This window comes from Mycetomoellerius zeteki, unplaced genomic scaffold (assembly GCF_001594055.1).
Source record: "Mycetomoellerius zeteki isolate Tzet28-1 unplaced genomic scaffold, Tzet1.0 scaffold20, whole genome shotgun sequence".
Lineage (NCBI taxonomy): Eukaryota > Metazoa > Arthropoda > Insecta > Hymenoptera > Formicidae > Mycetomoellerius > Mycetomoellerius zeteki.
Window position 1 is genome coordinate 3,370,639 of NW_017256957.1, and position 23,721 is coordinate 3,394,359.

General features: G+C 30.9%; 2 protein-coding genes across 5 annotated transcripts in view; one reads left to right on the plus strand and one right to left on the minus strand.

The window, feature by feature from the left end:
* Positions 1-181: 181 nt before the first annotated feature.
* Positions 182-5,499, minus strand: SrpRalpha (signal recognition particle receptor alpha). Of its 2 annotated transcripts, XM_018447250.1 has the most exons (8): positions 5,383-5,499; positions 4,231-4,600; positions 3,775-3,816; positions 3,420-3,561; positions 3,039-3,177; positions 2,116-2,648; positions 1,462-1,876; positions 182-553 (listed from the first exon to the last, which is right to left on the minus strand). In XM_018447250.1, exons 1-8 carry the CDS (start codon positions 5,497-5,499, stop codon positions 428-430), a joined length of 1,884 nt encoding a protein of 627 aa, XP_018302752.1. In that variant the 3' UTR covers positions 182-427. The 2 variants fall into 2 exon arrangements, with proteins under 2 accessions (XP_018302752.1, XP_018302753.1); XM_018447251.1 differs by lacking the exon at positions 3,775-3,816 and having other exon boundaries at positions 428-553.
* A 668-nt stretch (positions 5,500-6,167) lies between these two features.
* The window catches only part of LOC108722308 (uncharacterized), a 47,386-nt gene continuing 29,832 nt past the window's right edge, over positions 6,168-23,721 (plus strand). For 2 of the 3 annotated variants that reach the window (XM_018447329.1, XM_018447328.1), the window contains exons 1-2: positions 6,168-6,327; positions 21,035-21,238. In XM_018447329.1, the coding sequence (XP_018302831.1) occupies positions 21,098-21,238 (141 nt within the window). In that variant the 5' untranslated portion in view covers positions 6,168-6,327; positions 21,035-21,097. Of the gene's footprint in view, positions 6,328-9,643; positions 9,715-21,034; positions 21,239-23,721 lie in introns of those variants that run through there. The other variant, XM_018447327.1, reaches the window with a different exon arrangement.

Consider the following 23,721-nt stretch of genomic DNA (forward strand, 5'->3'; position numbering starts at 1 on the left):
GGTGGGCAACCGCAATGTGGTCAAACGGGTCCCACCCGGAGTATGCGACGCGAACAAGTATTCTCATGGAATAAAAACTACTTCTAAACTGTGAAATATTCAACTTTATTTGACAAATCCAATCGTTCACAATAATTTAACATATCATCAACTGAGAATGCAGTCCTTTTTCTCTTTTTTATTTTCGTAACAACAGTGTGATTCATCATCTTTGATTCATCGTCGGTTTTCATATTTATTCAACAGATCAGAGTGTCTTTCTAATTTTCCCTTAGTCTTCATTTAATAGTTTGGCCAAACAATGAACTAGTTTTGAACATAATACAAAACTTTGACTGTAACATCAATGTATAACAAAGCTTGAATGAAATCTATATATTGCAAGTAGATGCCTGCAATATAAAAGTTTATTATTGCTTGTAATTTTTCATTTCATCAAAGCGTGTACCACCGCTTTGGCATTCAATGATTTCAGGTCAGTGTAAGTTTGGCCAGTTCCAACAAAAACAATAGGTTGACCAGTGATGTATGTCATTGTAATAGCTGCGCCAACCTGTAAATAATTTTCATGAGAAAAGATTGTAAATGCTGCACAATAATAAAAAAATAATAGATATTATATAGGAAAATATATTTTTACATATATATATGTATGCGGTTTATTATTATATATAAAATACAATAATTAGGATATATATAATTATAGGTTTTCTATAATAAGCCATTATCTAAACTTTAAGTCTTAAGCCACAAACAACTGATCAATCAGTCAAATGTGAGAAAAATTTATATATATAATTGGTTGTATATATAAGAATCTATATATAATTGGTCAATTTTTTATGACCTAAGATTTAAAGATTAGATAATGATTTATTGTAGAAGGTCCATTATATTTCATATTACATAGGGTGTTCTAAAATCACTTCTCGTGAGTAGGTAGAGCAGACTAAACTAAGTCGAACTGTCCTCTACCATTTTGCAATTTTCGCAATAGTTAACAAAGAATTACTAAAAATTGCCAAATGAGTGTGTATCTGCCCGGCCTACCGCCAAATGGAAGTGCACATGATCTGCTTAGCGTTATAGGTTGTTAAGGCATGTGGAGAATTGTTTAATACAAGCAGTAAAGGTGCTTCTATATAATTCGCAAATCACAAAACATAGTTCACAAACTTCGGCGACGTTTAGGAATTAATTTCTTATTATGCGAAAAATGCAAAATAATACAGGACTTTTTGACTCTATTTGGTCTACTTTACTTGCTCAAATAATGCATAATGCATCGAAGTTGTTTGGTAATATTTAAACGTATTGTTTGATAATACTTAAACTATCAAAATTTTTAATAAAAAGTTGAAATGGATATCTGGATACTCGGGCATTGACATAAAGATTAGAGGATCAACAAAAAAAATGTAACAAAGATCGTTTAAAAAGATATATAAAAGAAAATCTTACCTTATCATCGATCGTATCAAATTTTGTCAATACGATACCGTCGATAATATGAGGATTGGCAGATTGACTGTAGTCAGCCAAAGCTTGATTGAATTTCACCAGCTGATCCACAGCCTCATTCCCGACGAGAGCTTCTCCCACAAATAATACCAAGTCCGGCTCGTTTACTTTAATTAGCTTTGCCAGAGCTCGCATCAATGGTTCATTATCTTGCATTCTACCAGCAGTGTCAACCAGGACAACATCAATTCTGGAATCCTTCGCAAAGCGAATCGCCTCCATGGCAATACCTGCGGCATCTTTACCGTAACCCTTCTCATACAGCTGCACCATCGACTGATTCCCATGCTTTTCTGGTGGATGCAGAGCATTCAAATGACGCATGTGTGTTCTCAGTTGTTCAACAGCTCCAGCTCTAAATCACAAAATTATTGTCATTATAAGCTCTTATACATTAACTTTTATTAGAATTTATATTAACAGAATTGAGGCACTTATATGACAAATTAACGCGACAAATTAATACCTTAAAAAAAATTATTTTAGACGTTTAAAATAAATATATATAATATATGTGCATAAAGAAAAAAATATATAAGAAAGATATTATTGTTTCAAGAGACATATATTTATAATGAGAAAATATTCATTTACCTGAATGTATCGCATGCGGCTATTAACACGCGGAAATTGTTTTCTATTAACCAGAAACAGATTTTTGCCAGATTCGTCGACTTGCCGACCCCATTGACGCCACAAAAAGTCATCACGTAAGGCCTGTTGCCGTTCTTAGCTTCTAAAGCGTCTCGTAGAATATCGATTCTCCTTTTGGGCGACAATATTTGTACTAAAGCGTCTGTTAAAGTGGCTTTTACGGTATTTGCCACGCTGTCAAAGGTACCGAGTATCTTTCCTTCCAATTTTGTGCCGACAGAATCGCATAACTTCTGCGCGATGTCCGCAGCAACATTTTTAGTAATTAGATGATCTTTCAATTTCTCCAAAACCGGCAACATATCTTCTTGTTTTAGAGATTTGCTGCCAACTAGACTCTTGAACATAGAGAACATACTCGTTTTCTTTTGCACTTGCTGCTTGGATTGCTCTATCTCTTCCTGATCGGAACTATCCTCAGATTCGCTGTTCACCTCGAGATCGCGTATGCTACCTTTCATCTGTCCAACTAGCTACAGAAAATGATGAGAATATAAATAAGCAATATAAATAATGAAAATATAAAACCCAATTTCTTCGACTAAAAGTCAATTTATTCAATGCATCCTTTTTCTTTTATATTTTCTTTTAATCTTTTGTTTGTTTTTTTCCGATTATATTCTTTAATCCAGTATTGTAAGAATTAATTCATTATATATTGTTACATAAAATTTTTTGAATTTTTACACACACACACAATTTTCAAAAAATAAAAAATAAAGACACAAAACATGATTAATTATCAGTTAGAGATATCAAATTTAATAAGAGAAATTATAAGACTTTCTGTCAATAAAATAGAAATAGGATGCAAATTTTTCAATAAACTTGATATTAAAAGAATACAAAAGAAAAAATATTACAGCTGTATTGGCTGCCACATAGTCATCATTCTCCTCGGGCTTGTCTTTAGTTCGCTCTAGCGTAGCAAGATCCTTGGTTGTGCCACCCAATTCCCAGATGCGCGGTTTTTTGCCGGCTTTCTCAGGTTTAGGACTTTTCCTAATACAATATTTGTTATGTTATTTAATTTATAATTTTATCATTATATGTATAATATATATATTATCATTATATGTATATATATTAAAAATAAAAAATTGTTTATGAAAATAAAATAATATAACCTTATTAAATATTTGATTAATTCAGTTAAAAAAATCTGGAAGATTACTTTTTCTAATATTAATGTAATTTAATCCTAATATTAATATAATCAAGAAAGTAATATATGCTCTTCTTACTGCTTGTCAGCTTTCTTCTTTTGTCCTGCCATTTTCTGAGCAAGTTTCATACGATTGGCGATCAACGTTTCTTCGTCAAGTTCCCCGTTATGTTCCACTTGATGTTTCGGCAATTCCTGTTTTGGAACATCTTGAATTTTTGCTGCAGGATTTAAATATATTTAATTTAATACAAATCACTGAAAAAGAGAAACATTCCAAACAAAACTTTAATGAAATAAAGTTACGTTTGTTAATTTAATTATTTTATTCATGCAATATTGTGCATATTATGCAATATTAAGATATGCAATACTGCACCAACATGCAAGGATTTAGTAAACTACTATAATATAAAACATTAAAGCTTACTTACTATGATAATCCCCATTACAGTTATTTGCTTTCTTCTTTTTACCTAGAAGCGAAGAAGAAAAATTCCTATTGTTTTAGTATTATCCAGATCAGAAGGAGAAAATTAGTGAATAAGCTTATAATTCTAAATGTTACATAAATTTGCTTACTGTCTCATACCGCAAAAATAAAACAAGCACGCGATACTCCTACACTTTTATTCTACTATACTATACTTCTTTTTTCCTTAGGATGTTGTTATTGTATAAATTTTATTTTCGTAATTTCTGAATTTTCCCCTATACAGCAAACCTGAATATTATGAATGACTACAAATAAAATTCACCCTTCTTTTGCATCTTTCTTTTAAATTATTTAAATTTTAAAATTCGAGCTCATTTGTCTCAAATATAGATAAAGCTATGTACACTGTTATTGCATTACAAAGTGATTGTTATACTGTTAGTTATGGCTATACCTGGCTTCTTATCGTCTTTATCGTTTTTCCTCTCAATCATACTAGCGACAGTCTTTTTGGACTTCTGACTCTCGTCAAAAGTACGCATTTGCTTCGGTATCTTAGCCTGTGAACGTGACCAGTGTTCAGCTCGTTCAAGCACCATACGATAAGCATGTTCAAACTCGAAGTTGGTAAACCAGCTTGAGCTCTCAAGCTCATTCTTGAAGCGATCCCTAAACTCTAGATGGATGTCATTCAGGAATTTATCCACGTAAGATAACTGTAGTATCTTTTGATATGCCACTACAAATACCAGCTCAAACTCATTGTCGAGTTTATATTGTAGTCGTAAGGAATCATGTTCAAAGCTGTGATTCCCTGTACGTTCCTAAAAAATCAACTTTTATAACAAATTGTAATTTATTTTTTAAATTTTATAGAAACAGAGAATTCTAAACATGTATTATGAAGAAAACAGAGGTAAAAATTTTATTTTATACAATATTTAATTCTTCAATTTAGTTCTATTTAATATATTATATAAAAGTATACATTATATATATATATAGAATATATATTATATATACAATATATACAATATATATATTATACAAAGAAAAAAGTCTCAGTTCTATCAATACTGATATTTAATTTTTGCGATACAGAATTATTATCCAAATAAACTTTCAAAGAAATATAAAATATAAAAAGAAATTTATTTTTTATAATACCTAATTTTTAATTTTATTTTGCAGAATAAAAAATCTTTCACAAGATATGTGATTAGATTTGATAATTAGATTTTCAACCATATGGTTTATTTAACCTAACGACCTCGTTCTTAGCATTATGTATAATACGCAAATTCAAAAAATCATATAAACATCTTGAAATAGTTTTAAGCAAAGTTTTATACATTCGATTTTTTAGATAATACAACTATTCATAAAAAGAATAAATTTAAAAAAAAATTAAAATCTGAAGATGTAAGGACAGATATCTATGAAGTCGTGGCATTTTTTAAACATAAACGGGATTATTATCAAGGAGTCAATTAAATAGCTCGAATGAAAATTTAACGCAAGGAAATTGAGGAAATGCATCACGCAATTTAGGGTCAAAGGTCGCCAGACGTTGACGTATGCCTGTCAATATATTTTTGCAACTCACTTGCAATATAACACTTCTTATCAAGGCATTGACGCTGGGCGCGAAAATCTGAGATGTGCTTTGGAAGCACCAGAGCACTATGCCACCCTTGCTGAATATTGTAAAAAGATCGAGCATGATTTCACGCTTTTGAATGCGAGAAAGAAAGAGAGAGCCTGTCTCCCGGACACGGCCACGACAACTTTCGACCTAACCTACTAACGCAATTAGATTGGAGCAACTGGAGTGGTCTCAATCATGATGTAAGAATATAAGCAGAGAGAAACTTGAAAAGGTCGTATCGCTATTTTCGTTATTAACGCTACTTTTGCGATATGGGAAAATTTTTGGAGGACTTTTTGGAAGAAAAATACAAAGAAATATTCAAAATACGGTTAAAATATTGAGAAAAATCGCAATATATACAGATAACTTTCGAACAGATTTAGTAACAATAGGTCTGTTCGCGTTTCTTGCACTTTTGGCACTCGGCATCTTCGCTTTCTCTCTTTTCAAGGCCAAATATATATCTATCTCATTTTAAGTGCAAAAATATTTGGGGATTTCATGCAACGCGAACAGACCTCATGTTATTAGCTTGGATACGCACCACATTTTCGACACTACGATTTTATCAGCAGTATCGAAAATGTCACACGTAGTTCACATCCATTTCACAAAATAGATGTTGGCGTCGCTAGTGTACAAAGATTTCTCTGGTGCCACGAAAAAGGCATGTCCGCTCTCAAGTTTCTCATTTCTCTCTGGTTGCCGGACTAACGACTGACTTCAGACCGCTGATCCATTTGTATTGTATTCTCTACAGCGTACCAGTCGTATGACACAACGTGAAGCGTTTGCGATGTTTTTCGTGTGAATTCGGACAGCATGAACGTGGTATAGGTGTGTTGCATGGTGCCGCGTTCGCGTTCGTTAACGAGGGCCTGTTTTGGATTTGCATCAGTTGTGAGTAATATGAATATATTTCATTATTCTCTCGCACATTGCGGAATACGCGGGTCACATACGGGCGCATGAATGCAGGTCGTCCATGGCGGCGCAATATTCCACGCGTTCGCACACAGCATGTTCTGAAATAGTTTACTAATTTCTTCCTGGTCGAACCGTATCGTTTCAGGATACAATCGGTGGAACTTTTGGTGAATTTGGGTTATTTGCGTTACTCCGCACTGGTGCATCCTGGATGGGTTATTATGTATACATATATATACAGAAGTTGCTCGAAGAGAAGAAACATAAACCTCTTGGCCGATGAAATGTCTCATGTTGATGTTATTGTATTTTTTAACGGATTGTATGCATTGGATACTTTATTGATCAAGATGCTTGTGTTAGGCTTCTCTATTTATATCCATTTTTATTAATATCGATTAACTTTAATATCGATTTAATTTACTCTATCTTCTTTTCTAATTCTTAGAACTAGAAAAAGGTAAAAAGTAAGTTAAATTTAAGTTAATTTATATTGAGTAGAGATATATATTAAGCTTCTTTGATCACCAACTTCGTTTATTGATGGTTATCATCACGATTGCCAACGTAAGAACTGAAATACAGTTGCCGGGATATCGATCATGTAACTTTTTTTTTAGAGTGGAAATGTGAAAAGTGAAGATATTTATGTATGCATATATGCATGTATACACACATACATAAAAGAAATGTTCATTTTTTATATTTCCGCAGTAGGGAAAAAGTTATAGAATTCCTGAAGAGGAAGAGAGAGAGAGAGAGAGAGAGAAGTTCCGATTGTTTAAAATGCTATTGGCAGTATTGGCACTTTTACGAGTTTATCATCGATTGCCTTAACCACCTTGTGGAACAAATCGGAATGGAATGGATTCTGAATTGAAATTATTTCCGCTTTCCCTAGAAAACAATAGAAATCTAGGAAATTGAATAATTTCGATCTGAATCCATTTGGAGGCGTATTCCGATTCTCATCTGGGTGCTCCTCGGATGTCATGTCATCCTTGTTTAATGTTTGTTGAACAACAAGGATGACGTGACACCCAGGGAGCACCCAGGTGGGAATCCAGACATACCCTTGAATGATTCCATAGTACAGAAGCCGTCAATAATGCCTTTCTACTACGTTTTGAAATTCACTAAATTTTCTATAGTATACATAATACTATAGAAAATTTAGTGAATTTCAGAACGCAGCAGAAAGACATTAATGACAACTAGTATAGTCAGAGCCTAAGGGCCATGGCACACAAAAAAAACTTAAACAGTAAAACGTAAACAGTAAACGAATTGACCAATCACAGTAGAGTCCATAAGGCCATAACATAAGCAGTAGCGAATCCAACATGTTAATTTCCTTACTGCTTACGTCTTACTGCCTTAAGTTTTTTGTGTGCCAAGGCCCTAAAAGGTTGCAATACTTTTTTTAAAATGGATTTCGGAATGCAGCGTATTCACCGAGCGATTGGCTCGATCCATGAATAAGAACCAATCGCTCGGTGAGCATTGGTTGGCATAGGCTGCATTCCGAAATCCTATCGAAAAAAAGTGTTGCAATCTTTTAGGCTTTGACTATACATACCCAAAGATTGGTGAAAGAGATCCTTTAGAGTGGCTTCGATCAAACAGCGATTAACTTATCGGCCAATCAAAAATGAATATGATTTGATTGTTTGTTTTCAAAACATTTTAATTTTATCGAAGATTACGAGCAATCGAAGTTGCAAAAACTAACTTTTTTCAAATTATAATTAAAATATACTAAAAGTTGATTTTAAATTCACTAAAGTTTATTAACAAGCCTATTCTTTATTAAAAAACATCAAGATATAAAATAAACATAAACTAATAACAAGAGCTACGAGCCAATAAATGATATATTTAAATATTCAGACGTTTCGATCTTTTGTCAGGCCATCTTCAGTGTTTATAAAATTTAAAAAATTAATGCAATAAATTACGTTTCTAACGGTTGGATACACATAATTCTATTATAATTGCGCAAAATAAGTTTCTGTGATACATATAATTCTAAAATTATAATTACGCTGATATAAATAATGGTGATGATTCTTTGTTCCTTTGCAGTAACAATTATAATCAAGATATAGCCATGATATGAGAAAAAGAATAAGAAAAGATTATTTTCATATATTCGTCTAATGATGAAAAAAAGTAATATAAAAAGATAGACAGTTTTTATGATTTTTGCAATTTTATTTTCCTTTCTTAAGGATTAAAATTTTATATGAAAAGAAAGATTAGATTAAGGATAACAAATCATATAATTAGAAATTTTGCAGTAGACAAATCTGTTAATTGAATTAATCACTGATTAAGTTAATCGGTACTTGTTCCAAGTTACCTCTGAAGATATTTTCATGTATAGCAATCTTTATAGCACCAGGACAGAGCTAATGTTTGTCAAATTTAGCCTTCGTCTAATTGTACAAAGTTGCAATATTAAAAGTTCATCAAAAAAATGTGCATTAAGTAACATTTTTAGACATTTTCGTAAAAAAAATATTTGTTGCGAATTAAATTGAAAATTAATCGATTTCGCTATAGATTTGTAGCAAAGAATATACTTTGTGACTTATGGCTATTTCATTTGTGCGTTTTTGTTGTATGACAAATTTTTCGTGACTGTTGATTGGCTATAAGATAAAGAGATCCGATAGAATAGAGGACCTCTCTGTCTTGTACATATTTGTCGTATATATATGATATAAGCACATAAATGAAATAGCATCTTGTTACCTATATCACCTTGTAGAAATTAATGCGAGATAGGAAATCAATAAACACACCTTTGTATGATCTCGAGATACTGCACGGTATTGATTAATTAAAGTCTTAAGGCTACTTATAACCAGACTTAAGAGATTCTTGAATATAAAACTTTATATCCACGATGTTAGAAATTGCTTCGAAATCTCGAATGGAAAAAGAATTAACGAATCAAATTTGAATAATTCGGCCATGTGACCAGTGCGATTGATTTTTTCTCTGTCCAAAATCTTGGAGCAATTGTGGATACAAAGCTTAAGATTGAACTATGAATATTGCCCTAGAGTTCTTAGAATCCAATCTTGAATATATTAAGATCAGATTTATCATCCTAGATGACCTACAGTTCAATCTTATATTCAAGTTTTAAGTCTAGTCGTGGACAGTTTTAAGATTCCATCTAAATGATCCATGAAATAATCATACAAAATCGAAATACATATTTAAGACGATCTTGAATATAAGATCGCATTGATCATAATTCCTGTTATATCCCATATAGGGTCGCTAACAGGTCACCAGTAGTTACAACGAAAACCAACGCTTAGCCAACGCTACGACTGTCAACTAATGGTAAAGATTCTGTCAATCAGTACTGGGCCATCACTGGCAAATGATTGGCTGACAAATGACGGTCAAAGTTCTGTCAGCCAAAGTTCTGAGCCTTCACTGGCAAATGAATGGCTAAAATGACTGAACCAGTATCATCTGCCAATATTGAGCCTAAGTTATCATCGAGTATTTAGTCAGTATTGGACGAGTAGTTTGTCAGTACTGCGCTAGTACCTGAACTATGGCAGTTAGTACTGGCCTAGTACTGAGCCGATTGTAAAACCCTATATGGGATATCTTCTCTATTTCAATATTTTTCTAACAAAAATGTGGAGATAAGTAGTAATCACATACATACATGATAATGATATTATCTACCTGATTTAATATTACATATTTTTGCAAATGTAAAACTTTAGATTAACTTTATTACCTTATTATATCTTCCAGAACTGACGGGTCTATTGGATCCATTTAATTATAAATCTCTTTGTCAAAAATGTCAAACAATTAAATTTTTATCTTCATGTTATATTTGCAATTTTGGATTATTCTTAATAAAATATATTTAATATTCATTCTTTTTTATACGAGTTATGTTATTTTGGTTTCTTGAAATTAAGCCTCCGTGATAAAGTTGAGATTGTATGCAACCTACAGTTCCATCTATTTTACATTGTGCAATGTGCGTGCATTGTTTCTTTTAAAGTTATGTAGTCTGGCTAATTTATCTTCAACTCGAGCCATTTTTTATCGATAGATAACTTTAATCTCAATTTAACTTACTTTTTAATCTTCTTCTAAGAATTAGAAAAAGATAAAAAATAAATTAACCCGAGAGTATAAAATTAATTTACATTAGTAGAAATGAGCTTTTACTCCGATTTCACTCCGAATGTAAGATTAACTTTAATCTCGATTTAACTTACTGTTTATCTTTTGCTAATTCTTAGAATTAGAAAATATAGAAAATAAGATAATATAGAAAATAGGTTAAACATAGAAAATAAGATAAAGAATAAGTTGAACCGAGATTAAAGTTAAATTTACATTGGTGGAACTGTGCTTTAGTGGTCGAGATCATTTTGGTGAGTAACATGTCCTTCCAATGTCTTCGTGTTCCTTTTGATTAATAGATAAAATGAGACTTTTAGGGCTGCGCACAATCAATGGAATAAGGAACAGGGAACAGAAAACAAGAATTTCAATCTATCAGAAATTGTGTATTCCACAGTAGGTACATGGTTTTAGATAGGTTGAAATTCTTATTCTCTGTTCCCTGTTCCTTATTCCTTTGATTGTGCGCAGCCTCTTACAGAGCCAGCGTCAGTAACTGTGTTACAAATTTTGGCATCAGCTCCGGAGGGTTAAGTCTTAATATATAATCATAAATAAAATTTAAGTCTTTTGCTACGTTTACACCGTGCATTTAAGCCGCGGGTTATACAATAGATGTCCTTGTTTATTCTGTAGGTTAAACAAAGACACCTATCGTATAGGTCGCAAACTAAGCGCACGATATAAATACGTAGCCATAATCTTTTAAAACAATCCTGTTATTCTTTATTATACAAGAAATTAAAAAGTATTAACTATTATTCTTAATTAGCTATTATTATTGAAGGATTAATTTCAAGCGTCATATCAAATTTTAATTCGGAATTTAATTGTACAAAAATATAACATTAAAAATTCATAAAAAGTGTGCGTTAAATAACACTTTTCAATATTTTTATAAACGAAATATTTGTCGCGAAAAATCTAATTGATAGAGAAAAATTTGCAGTAAAAAAGATACTCGCTGGTTGCGTGTCTTGTAGGAGTTAATGTGAAACAGGAAATGACAAGAAATCAATAAGTACACCTTTGCAATCTTTGCATTTAATCAATTCTTGTACTAATCTAGGTTTTATTGTCGCTCTGTAAGTTCTTTCTTATCAATTATGGTTGAAACAAAAGTTTGCAGCGCTAATTTTAAAGTTTAAACAGCTGTAGTTTTGTTAAAAATGAACGAAATTAAAATAAAAAAATAAAAAGAACAGAAAAGAATTTTAAAGCTTCAAATCTTTGCTTTTTCTCAAAAATGCTTTGTTTTCGTAATATTTCACTGGTCCCGAACTTTTTCTTCATCCTGTATGTGAATTTTATATAAGATTTCTATTTTATAATTTCTGAAAAAAATTGTAAGTTTTGAAAAAGTTTAAGGTACTTATTCAGAAATCTTTATAAATTTAAAATATGTCGAATTCTTAAAAATATTGTGAAATATGAAAATTTTTTTTCAAGAATGCTCATATTTATAATAGTAAGCGCTTATATCTCATTCTTTGTCATCAGTTATGGCACACAAAAAACTTAGGATCTGAACACAAGAATGGTCGTAACACTTACTTAGACTTAAGTTATAGACGTATAAGCAATGCACAAGCTCTTGAAGACACGATAATAAGTCGCATGTTATACGCCCAAACTTATGCGTTGTTTCTGTCTACTTCAGTTTAAAGGTTCGTCTACAATGGGCAGTAATGGTAAAGCTATAAGACACGTAGAGAGTAAGCTGATTTTCCGGTATAATAGGACATAGAGTAAGTCCGTAAGTAAATAAGAGAGTAGAACGTGGAAATGGATTTCAACCATTCACTTACGGACTTACTTTACACCCTATTATACTGGAAAATCAGCTTACTCCCGATGTGTCTTACAGCCTTACCACTAATGCTACTACCCATTGTAGACGATACCTAAATATTTGTTACGATAATTCTTGTGCTTAGACTCTAAAGAAATAAGACGTAAGCAGTAAGCGAATCAGCCAATCACAGTAGAGAACGTAAGGCATTAACTTAAACAGTAGGAATGTTGATTTACTAAAGACCATCGCACACACTTTCTGTAATGGGCTTTCTACAACAAGCTATTACTAATTAAAAGCTTAATGCGTGGATCTCCAATGGTAATATCAGTAATGGATAAGGCTGTAAGGGTAAGATATGGCAGTACTGCTACTGTCATTGTAGACCATGCATAAGTCTTAACCCGTAAGAAATTGACCAATTATAGTTGATTATTCTTCTTACATTTGACTGATTAGTTAATTTCTTACGGCTTAAAACCGGTATTTATAGTCGATTCTTATATTTAATGCGGCATCTACAATAGAATTTTAAGACAAGAAACTTAACTTTAAGTCTTAAGACGTAAAAAATTGGCCAATCATAGCCGATCATTCTTCTCACATTCGACTGTGATTGGTCGATTTGCTTAAAACTCAAAACTTAAGCTTATGACACATACAAAAACGGTAAAGCGTTAAGGCGTAAACAGTATGCGAATCAATTACAATAGAGAACGTAAGGTAGTTTCTACTGTGATTGGCCAATTTGCTTGCTGCTTACGTTTTACTGTCTTACATTTTTCTATGTGTTTCTAGCTTTAGTAGTAGTAGTAATAACAGTAGTAATAGTAGTAGTAGTAGTAATAGTAGTAGTAGTAGTAGTAGTAATAACAGTAGTAATAGTAGTAGTAGTAGTAATAGTAGTAGTAGTAGTAGTAGTAGTAGTAGTAGTAGTAGTAGTAGTAGTAGTAGTAGTAGGAATAGAAGTAATAATATACAAAAAGCCCGTCTACAGTACACTAGTAAGCTTGGTTTAAGAAGTAAGAGTAAGAAATAAAATTAATTTATTTTGCTTACGCCTACATTTACACCTACTCTAAACTCTTATACCTACTATTACTTCTTAAACCAAGCTTATTACGTGTATTGTAGACGGACCTAAAGCGGGTGGGATTAGAAACAGCTCCCAATGTAACCTAGATTTAAAAATTTTTCTGTCTCTGCTTGTTTACAAGGTTAAGCAGTCGGTTCAAGCCCTATACTGTGTACTAGGCTTATGAAACTGCTCAACCTCTTCTTCTAGATCCTCGGGTTCAACAGTGACCCCAGGATCTACATCTTTTACAGACGAACAGAGGACATTAGCTCAAAATGTGTAGACTACTCTTCTCTCCATATAGTCGACAGTTTTTCTGCTCGGCGAATGTAAGATTATAAAAACATGCTCTGAGGAGCATGTGACTAGTGAGAAGGCCAATGCTCAGTCTCAATTTGTCTTTCCCCATCAATTCTCTTGTTCTGATAGTTTGGAATATTTCATTAGCTGAAAATTCAAAGCTTAAGTTTTATGATTTAAAATTTCATTGTAGACGTTGCTTTAAACTGTTTTAAGTACAGTTTGAACCAATCAGAGAGCATTAGCATCTCAAAACATTATTACTTAAGACGGTGTAAAGAACCAGTCTTGAAGTCAAAGACTTAAAGCTTAGGTAATAGCTTAGAGGCTTTCTACAATAAATCATTAATAATAAATCAGAAGTCAGAAGCTAGAAATTGACCAATCATAATTGATCATTAATTTCACATTCGCATGGTTTATTATAGAAAACAACCTATTAGGGTTGCCGCACACATTTTCCGTAACAGAAACCGTTAGAATTAGCGTAAGAATTAGCCAATCAAAGTTGAAAATTTTTGACAATTATTAGGGAGTTTTTGCAATAACGTGAATCCAGATATGGTGAACGTTAAAGTCACGCTATCCTTTTCTTAATTAGTTGTTAAAAAGAAGATTATACAGGACTGTGCTTTCGTTCTAACTGTTATGGGCTTTCTACAATAAGCCATTATCTTTGTTCAGCAGAGAAAGCAACTGTCGTAAAATTCTTCAATACGATTGGTTCTTGCTTTTGATTCATTATGAACCTAAATCCTAAAAATGGTATAAACCAATCATATGTATTAAAGAATTTTACAACAGTTGCAAAGCTGCTTTTTCTGCTGAACGCAGCCATTATCTAAGCTTTAAATTTTAAATCGTAAGAAATTTACAAATCACGATTAAACGTGAGAAGAATAATTGACTACAATTGATCAATTTCTTGCGGCTTAAAGGCCCGTCTACAATACACGTAGTAAGTTTGGTTTAAGAAATAAGAGATTGACCAATCGCAGTCGATTATTCTTTTCACAATCGACTGTGATTGGTCAATTTCTTATTCTTCTTAAACCAAGCTTACTTTGCATATTGTAGATAACGCCTAAGACTTAAAGCTTAGCTAACGCTTATTGTAGAAAGCCTATTATGAAATGAATGTGCAGCAGTTTTTACTGCTTATATCTTACTGTTTAAGTTTTTTTTGTACCTTAAAGTGGTGAATAATTGGGTGATACGATTAAAATTTGAAATTGAATAAAATAAGTTAATAATTTAATATCACGAAAAAGGAATAAATCATTAAAAAATAATATATTTTGAAATTAGGATATGTGTCTTAGCTTATTCATATATTCACTTACAAAAACGGATCCTTGTAATGTTACAGTAACCTGCTTTTTTGCTAATGATTTTATATGTAATGAGAAACAATTTTAAACGCTATTTGAACTAATTTATTCCAAATTATTGTTTCTAGGAAGCTACACACAATCAAAGAATTTTAACCTATACTTTTAGCAATTTTTGTTTATAATTAATTGCTTTCTACTGCGATTTATTTGATTATTTATATATTCTACTTTAAATCTTTTTTTCATTCGTATCTGTATGTGCGATATTTTTTTATCCTCTCGCACCGTGCAAAAGTATTTATATTTTTGTGACAAATTTGCCACATACTAAATGATAAGCCAAATATTCTGCGTGATTTTATAAATATATATATATGTATATAATCTAAACTACTATAAATTAATTGTAACATATACAGGGTATTTAGTGTATAAACGGTCTGCATGATTTTTAGGACGCTTCTAACAGTAAAAAAAATTGAAAAGTGGATATTTGTTTTGTGTAAGCTATAATTTGCAATAAAAAAATTTTTTTAAGTAAAAGATTAAAATCACCTTGATTTTTTAATAGCATCATGCAATTTTTTTCATAATATTGTAAGGGTCTTTAAGACTAATTCAACACGTATGATTTTATTGATATTTAATGTCAAATTTGTAGTATTATTTTGAATAGTAGTACTTATAAGCTCTATAAATAATATAAAAAAAATTATTAAGAATTGCTCTTCAATTTAATTTAATTCGTGATATTATTCCAGTAGTTTAATTGCATTTATAAGTCTGGAAAACTAATTCGGCGCGCAGTTTGAAGGACTACAAATATGGTATATATGCAAGTACATATATGTTATACATATAATTCAAATTGAATTATTTGAAGCATCAAAGATCTAACTTCGACCGGTATAGGTATTTTTAATTTCTAGTATTGATTGTGTTCTCATATGATACGGTCTAAAATAAGATTCTTATTGTCTATAAATAATATTCAAGGAAGAATAATTACAGCTTACGCAACTTAAGAAATAACATAAAATCTGCTATGCATAATATTTGTTAAAAAGAGTCACAATTTTATGTTGTAGGAAGAGGTAAACAATTTGAACATTTGCATAGATAAGAGAGTTGTATTTTTTCTTTATTAAGGATGTCCGGGGATATCCAGCCCTTTTTTACTGTTCAGCCAGATAGCCGGATATCATTAGTATCTGCCAATACTCAGTTGAAATTTTATGTCGAAAATTTGCGTTATTGATACAGAATTCTATTCTTTTCAGCTGAACTTCTTGTATAGTTTCTCATTTTCTTTTCACGTTGGGATTCGGTGTCACATTCCGTTCGGATATCCGATATCCGACAATTTTACGATCCACTATATTCCTAATATTTATGATCACGCTATGTGATTCATGTTGCTATCATCAATGAAATCAATAAAATATCAATAAAAGTGACATTCTCTGTATGCATTGAATTTGTCTTAAAGATTTGCTTAAAAAATTTTAAATGACTTTAATCTTTTATTAAGGTTCCTGAGTAGTCACCATATTGAAGCATATTGAATCGTGACGTCAGAAGCGAGAAATGACATATTAATTTTTGTTATGTGCCATTTGTAAATAAAGACAATTTAAATAAAACGAAATGATGAGATCGCTTTAAAACAATTGTAAAAATCGACGAAAGCTATCTTTATCCCCCTTAATATACAGTAAATAATCGTAAAAAATGATAAAAGCCAATTTTCACGTGAAAATTGGCTTTTATCATTTTTTACGATTATTTACTATCTATTAAGGGGAATAAAGATAGCTTTCGCATACGATTGAATAAAATCACTTCACGTGCCTTTTATTATATTTTACGATTATTTACTGACTGTCAAAGGAGATAAGGATAGCTTTCATTCAATTTTGCAATTGTTTTAAAGCGATCTCATCATTTCATTTTATCTAAATTGTTCTTATTTACAAATAGTACGTAACAAAAATTAACGAAGTCATTTCTCGTTCTGACGTCACGATTCAATATGACCGTGGTGACTATTCGGGAGCATTTTAAGGTGGTTCTTTTGTAAATCGAGTTACCCCATAGAAATGTCTAATTTCTTTATGTAATGAAGTTGAAGTACCGAACTTGACGTGTGTAAAATTCTATGGTAGCGATGAAATGAGAAAGAAAAAAAATGTTGAAAGTGTAACTTTTAATGTATAATTTAGTGTTAGTCTTTGACTAACTACATACAAATATTACATGGACTTCTCCAAAAAAACGAGATTATAATAGTTTAAAAAATTATTAATAAAATTATTATTAAGACTATAATGGTCACAAAAAAATAATAGGTTAGCGGTCATTCTGGAAAGATACTGTGTGCATCATAGAAGCACGACCGCTCAATCAGCACGAGCTCTTAATTGCACCTGTTTGGTCTATATTTTTAGATCTAATGGAATGTGTCGATCAGATGCAAAAGCTCACTGAGCGCTCAGTGAGCGATTATTCTTCTGGATGCACCCATTTACATGCATAAATTTGTATACAAATTTAACTTGAAAAATAAGCATAACTCTATCTTGTTTTCATTTGGTGAAAATGCAGCTCTTGGTTTATTATCGTATGTTTCATCCTATTTCATTAAGATATACACGTAGCTTTAATATTATATCCAAATTATGCAGATATTTGTGATTTTGGGTGGGTCTTGGCAAGGCACTCCAAATTTTCTTGGTACTTTACTACTAAATACTAAAGAACCCCCTTAAAACATAATTTTTTTAAAGATTTTTTATTGCAAATTGTAGCTTACACGAAACAGATGAATATCCACTTTTCAATTTTTTTTAAATCGTTGAAAGCGTCCTAAATATCATGTGGATCATTATATTGAACATCTTGTGTTACATGGTTTTACTATTACGTTACATTTACTTTGCAATTCTGGAATTTAATTTTTATTTTATTTTTTAGTTTTTATGCTGGTATATATTACGTATGTATTTGTAATGTAATCATATATGTATCTGATATTTTATTATGAAGATACAAGATATTTTTATGCAAAGAGAGGAGAGAGACAAAAAAGAAAAAATCTGATTTTTATATTGTGTTGATATTTGGCGATATAATGGATGAGAGACACTGATTTTTTTATTATATAGTGACTTCCATGTACGCGATATTCTTTTTAATAAAAGAATTTATTCTAGTACAAAGTCTACAAAGCTAGTACTAGCTGGATGTATATAAAATACGTGACAGATTTCTATACAAACTGCTTAGTTGAAATAATAATTACGCATTAGAATGATTATTGTATTTTAATGATCGTGCTAATGAAAAATCCTCTAAACATGACTTTACAAATGCATTTTTTAGTTTCGAAAGTTGTTTAGTCGTTAACAGAAACATTATAATATCTAAATGACACGCTAAACATGCAAACATTGGCTATCACAATAAAGTATAAAAACAATTAGATATAGAACAATTTTATATATCAAGTAACAAAAAATAGAAATATTAATTCTAGTATTATGCTCTCGATTTTGAGAGTCACTATTATTATTATTATTGTTATTTGATATCTGTCTTTACATATATTTTACTATGGTTTATTTGAGTATTGTAGTTTTTGTTAATATTTGCGACTTTTATAAAGAATGCAATTGTAAAATTATGTTTATATGATATTTTTTATTATTACAATAAATACATATTTTTAAGATTTGTTGAGGCGTTTTGTATTTATATTTGATATATTCCTGAAACAAAATCAAATATATCTACATATATATATATATATATACAATACATATATATATATATATGTATATGGTATAATAATGATACGAACTATTTTACTTCTTGAAGTGATGATTATTCATTGATATCATGCATGAGAAATTATCGAATGCGTAAAATTTGTATTAACATATGATGTTTGTCCATTTGCTGCATCAGTTATTCAGTAGATGCGAACTGCACATTTTTAGACTTCTTCGTTACAAAAAGTCTAATGCATCTTCTTCACTCTGCGCTATTTTATCACCTGATTTTTTGATATATTGAACGATGTATTAAATGACAATTTCTTATTATGACAGATCTTATTTGTCGGATTACATTTCTGACATAAATAACAAAAAATATTCATGCAGACTATATTGCATAATTATATTAATAATAGTTGTAGGTTTTCTTATATTTATATATTTTCACACATTACTTATTTAACTGTGACATTATTACATGAGGTGCAACAAATTTCACTTTTACAATTTTTCAAACTGCATCAGTTATAATGCAACTATATATCTCATATATTATATATAATACATTGTATACTTCTATTGAAGTAGCTTTACAAAATAATGATATACATTTTATTTTTAGAGAAATACATTTATACCAATTTATAAATCAGAAATATTTATACGCTGTAAAATTTATTTCAGCGTTGACACACCTTATTTTTTGACATTGTAATCAATGAATTATATTTGATAGTTTAAACGATTTGTTTTTGTTATATTTATTTATCGTCTTTTATTATCGTCATATAATTGTATAAAGTGTTGGAATAATTGAAAAATATTGAAATAAGTTAAACAGGTATCATGAAATATATACAGGGTGGCCCATGTAAAGTGTTACAAGCTATTATCTCTGAAAGTGTGTGTCAAATGACTAATATGTTCAGACAAAAGTTTTATGACTTTGAGGAGAGCATAAGATGGTACCATTTGTTTGACCTTGGGTAGCGTTGTCAAAGTGAGAGCAAGACTACTTTGAATTTTTTAAATGGAACCCCCATTTTTTTATTACATTTTCTTGTAGCTTACATCGAAAGCTTTTCAAAACACTATAATAAAATATTTTTTTATTAAGGGGATCTTAAAGCCGCCTGTATTATCGACTAAATCATATAATTTTTGTATAACAAATACTTTTTTTCTCTTTCACAGATTCGAAAATCCTTTTCCAGGATTAAAGTATACGCATTAATACGTGTTTGTGAGGTGGAATTTATGCCGACAAAAAATTTCGAAATTGATATATCTTTACCATTTCTTAGTGTAACATGGCGTCTCAAGTCGTGATAACATTTGCTTGATACGAAAGTTTTGCAACCTATACTTACGAAATAGCGATCCACAAACACGTAGTTTGCACAAACAAATAACGTCGAGTTCTTAGAATTAGACGCTTTATCGCGACCAATTTGTTATACGAAAATTGACACGAATGTGCGACTGAATGTATCATAGATTGCGTGAGATATTTGTGTGGTAGTATATACAGACATGTCGATGCGCTGGAAAAACAGCGACATCTAGTGATTTTATCGGAATTCGAGCTTTGCTTTAAAATCCCCTTAAGTATTTTTCGAGTTATAAGGCTCGAAAGTTACAGTACAGTCGGCATAAATTCCACCTCACGGCATTAGCATTACGCAAGTTGTCTTATTTTCATTTTTGCACTAAATCATTTTTACGTAAAAATGAAAATAAGAGGTGCAACTCCTCCAATGGCTTGATTTTGACAAAGATTTATCCAGGATATGATCCTGAACAACATTCAAGAGGTTTTAGCCGTCGGTCGGTCACCTTGTGTAATGCTGATGCCGGCAATTGTAACTTTCAAGCCTCATAAACTCGAAAAGTACTTAATAAAAATGAACTTAATTATAGTGTTTTGGAAAGCTCTCAAGGTAAGCTACAAGAATATGTAATAAAAAATGGGGGATTCCATTTAAAAAATTCAAAATGGCCTTGCTCTCACTTTGACAACGCTACTTAAGGTCAAACAAATGGTACCATCTTATGCTCTCCTCAAAGTCATAAAACTTTTGTCTGAACATATTAGTCATTTGACACACACTTTCAGAGATAATAGCTTGTAACACTTTACATGGGCCACCCTGTATATGTTATGTACAATGAGGTATATAAGTCTTCTTTAAATACATGTTTAAATACATGTTACACCTAGAACGGACTACGGGCTTTAGAGTGACTAACAAGCTGCTTGCTAGTCTGATAGAAGATTTACAAAATGCAAAATTGGAACCAATGGCCGTTGTCAACTGGTGTTACGACTTCATTGCCGCAGCCACCAATTGGCTACGTTGCACCAGCAACGGGCGCAGATGCTACGACCATGATGCAGAGTTACATGCAATATTATAATCAACCAGTAAGTATGATTTTAAATAAGGATATTATTTTTTTTATATAAAATGCATTGCACAATAACTTTTTTAACAAGTTATTAATAAATTAATATATACATAAATAATATACATATATAGAGTGTTCCGAAATTTGAGGGTAATATTATTACAGCGTAAAATTTTGTAAAAAATTAAATAATAAAAATGTAAGCTGTTTCTTTTCATAAAGTAGTTTTTTAAATATAAAACGTTTAAAATTGATTAATCATAAACTTTGGTTAAAAAGTCATCCGTGTAATAGTGTACGTACAGTGGCAATGGTTGCGTTTAGCAGACCGTTTATTTTGCAACTGTTGGAAGTTTTTTCGCACTGATTGGATTATACTTTTAGATCTAGAAAAATGATCCTATCTCAGCAGACAATCATTAAACGATTGTAAAACTGTTGTGGTCTGCTGAACGCAGCCAATGTTTTGTTTAGCACCTAATATCATCGTATGCATTTTACACGGACAGATGACTTTTTGCTCAACGCTTATAATTAATTAATCAAACTTTAAATGTGCATATTTAAAAAAGTGTATATTTTACGGAAAAAAATGGCTTACATTTTTATTACCTAATTTTTCACGAAGGTTTACGCTGCAATAATATTATCCTCGAATTTCGGGACATCCTGTATAATATATAAATATGTACTATATATAAATATTTATACATAATTTATTAACAGTTTGAATAAAATTGTTTTACAATGTTTACAAATTTAAGTAAGGATTGACTGAAAGCAAATTGAGAATCAAATAAATTTTATTTTAAAGATTAAGAGAAACTTCCTTTTAGATGAAAAGACTAAGCTAAAGATAACTGTTTTGATTACAATAGATTCTTTTAGATTAGTATAATAGTTTGAGCGTTTAATTAATTATATTACATAAACATTTTTTAATATTAATGTAATATTATATAGAGTGGTTTATTTTAATCCATTCAGTAGAATATCCCGAAATCCTTAAGTTTAAGACAAAAATGTTTCAGACAAAAGTCTCATTTACAAGGAAGAAAGAAGATGGTGAAATATTCTTCAGAAAATATTCTTAAAGTCAAGTCAAGATTACCTAAAATATTATGTATTTTTTTTTACACAATATGTGATTTCTCTAATTATGTATGATTAATAAAGTTAATAGTTTACAAGATATTGTATATAATACTTCATGTCAACATGTGCCAGTAAATGCAAATAAAGTGTAAAATATTTCATAAACTATTGGTTTTTTGGTATACTTAATACTTTTATGTGTATAAAATAATTAGAGGAATCATATTGTGTGAAAAATTATGTATAATTCCATTTAAAAAATTTTAAATAACTTTGATTTGACTTTAAGAATATTTTCTCAAAGTCAACCAAGGTCACCACCTTCTTTTCTCCTTGTAACTAAGCAACTTTTATCTGAAACATTTTTATCTTAAACTTAAGAATTTTGAGATATTCTATTGGATGAATTAAAGTGGATCATCCTGGGTAAGTTTCTCTTTACATAGCCATCTTCACAGCGACTTTGATCCTTAAAGAGGTCAAGGTCAGTCGGAAGTCATTTGGGGCTGGCTGTGGAAATGGAAACTTTTTCCCCCCTTCTGTATGTACAGAATGTCTCAAAATTCCCCCATTCGGAATCGTGATACTTTATGATAAAAAAAAAACAATTTTTTTTTTTAGCAAAATTGAATCCGACAAGTAGTTTTTAGAAGACAGCAGATTAAAGTTAATGAGTACTCTCTTGTTATGTGGTGTTTAAGGCGCGTGCTTCTCATTTGCTTGTAATTCTTGGCCAGTGTTCATATAGTCGGTTCTTATTTTAAGATCTTAAGTAATATTTTAAGATGCGCTAATATATACGATTCTGTTATGATCACTGTAGTGATTAGTTTACGATATCTTAAGATTGCATTTATGACAGTCTTAAGTATAAGAATCAACTTTAAATACCGGCTCTTGATCTTCTTTAAACATATATCATCAAAATAGCTCAAGTGATTTTTGAATTTTTCGGAAAAAACGAGATTTCTCCTTCAACCTTGACATCCTATATCTTTGAAATTAAGTCGTTTTGAATATATGAAGTTTTCATTTTGAATTTGTGTTAGGGATCCCTTAAAATCTTTTACTTAGTATCCAATCTGTATGTGTGTATATATATACAGGGTGTTTCCAAATTAAATGGCAAAACTTCGGGAGCGTGTAGAGGAGTAAAAAACTAAGAAAAAAAGTCCTATAGACATATGCTCGTTTTTGCTCCGTTTCAGAGAAATCGAAAAAAAATGTTTACATTTCTTGCCATATCTAGCACCGACATATTTGATTACATTTTCCACTTTCTGTTATGAATTTGTCAGTCGCTCTTTGAAAGCCTTTAACAGTAGATGAATTTTGTCTTTTGCAATATGCCGCGTACGTATTCTAATAGTGAATATGCTGATATGGTTTTTGTATACGGTTTCT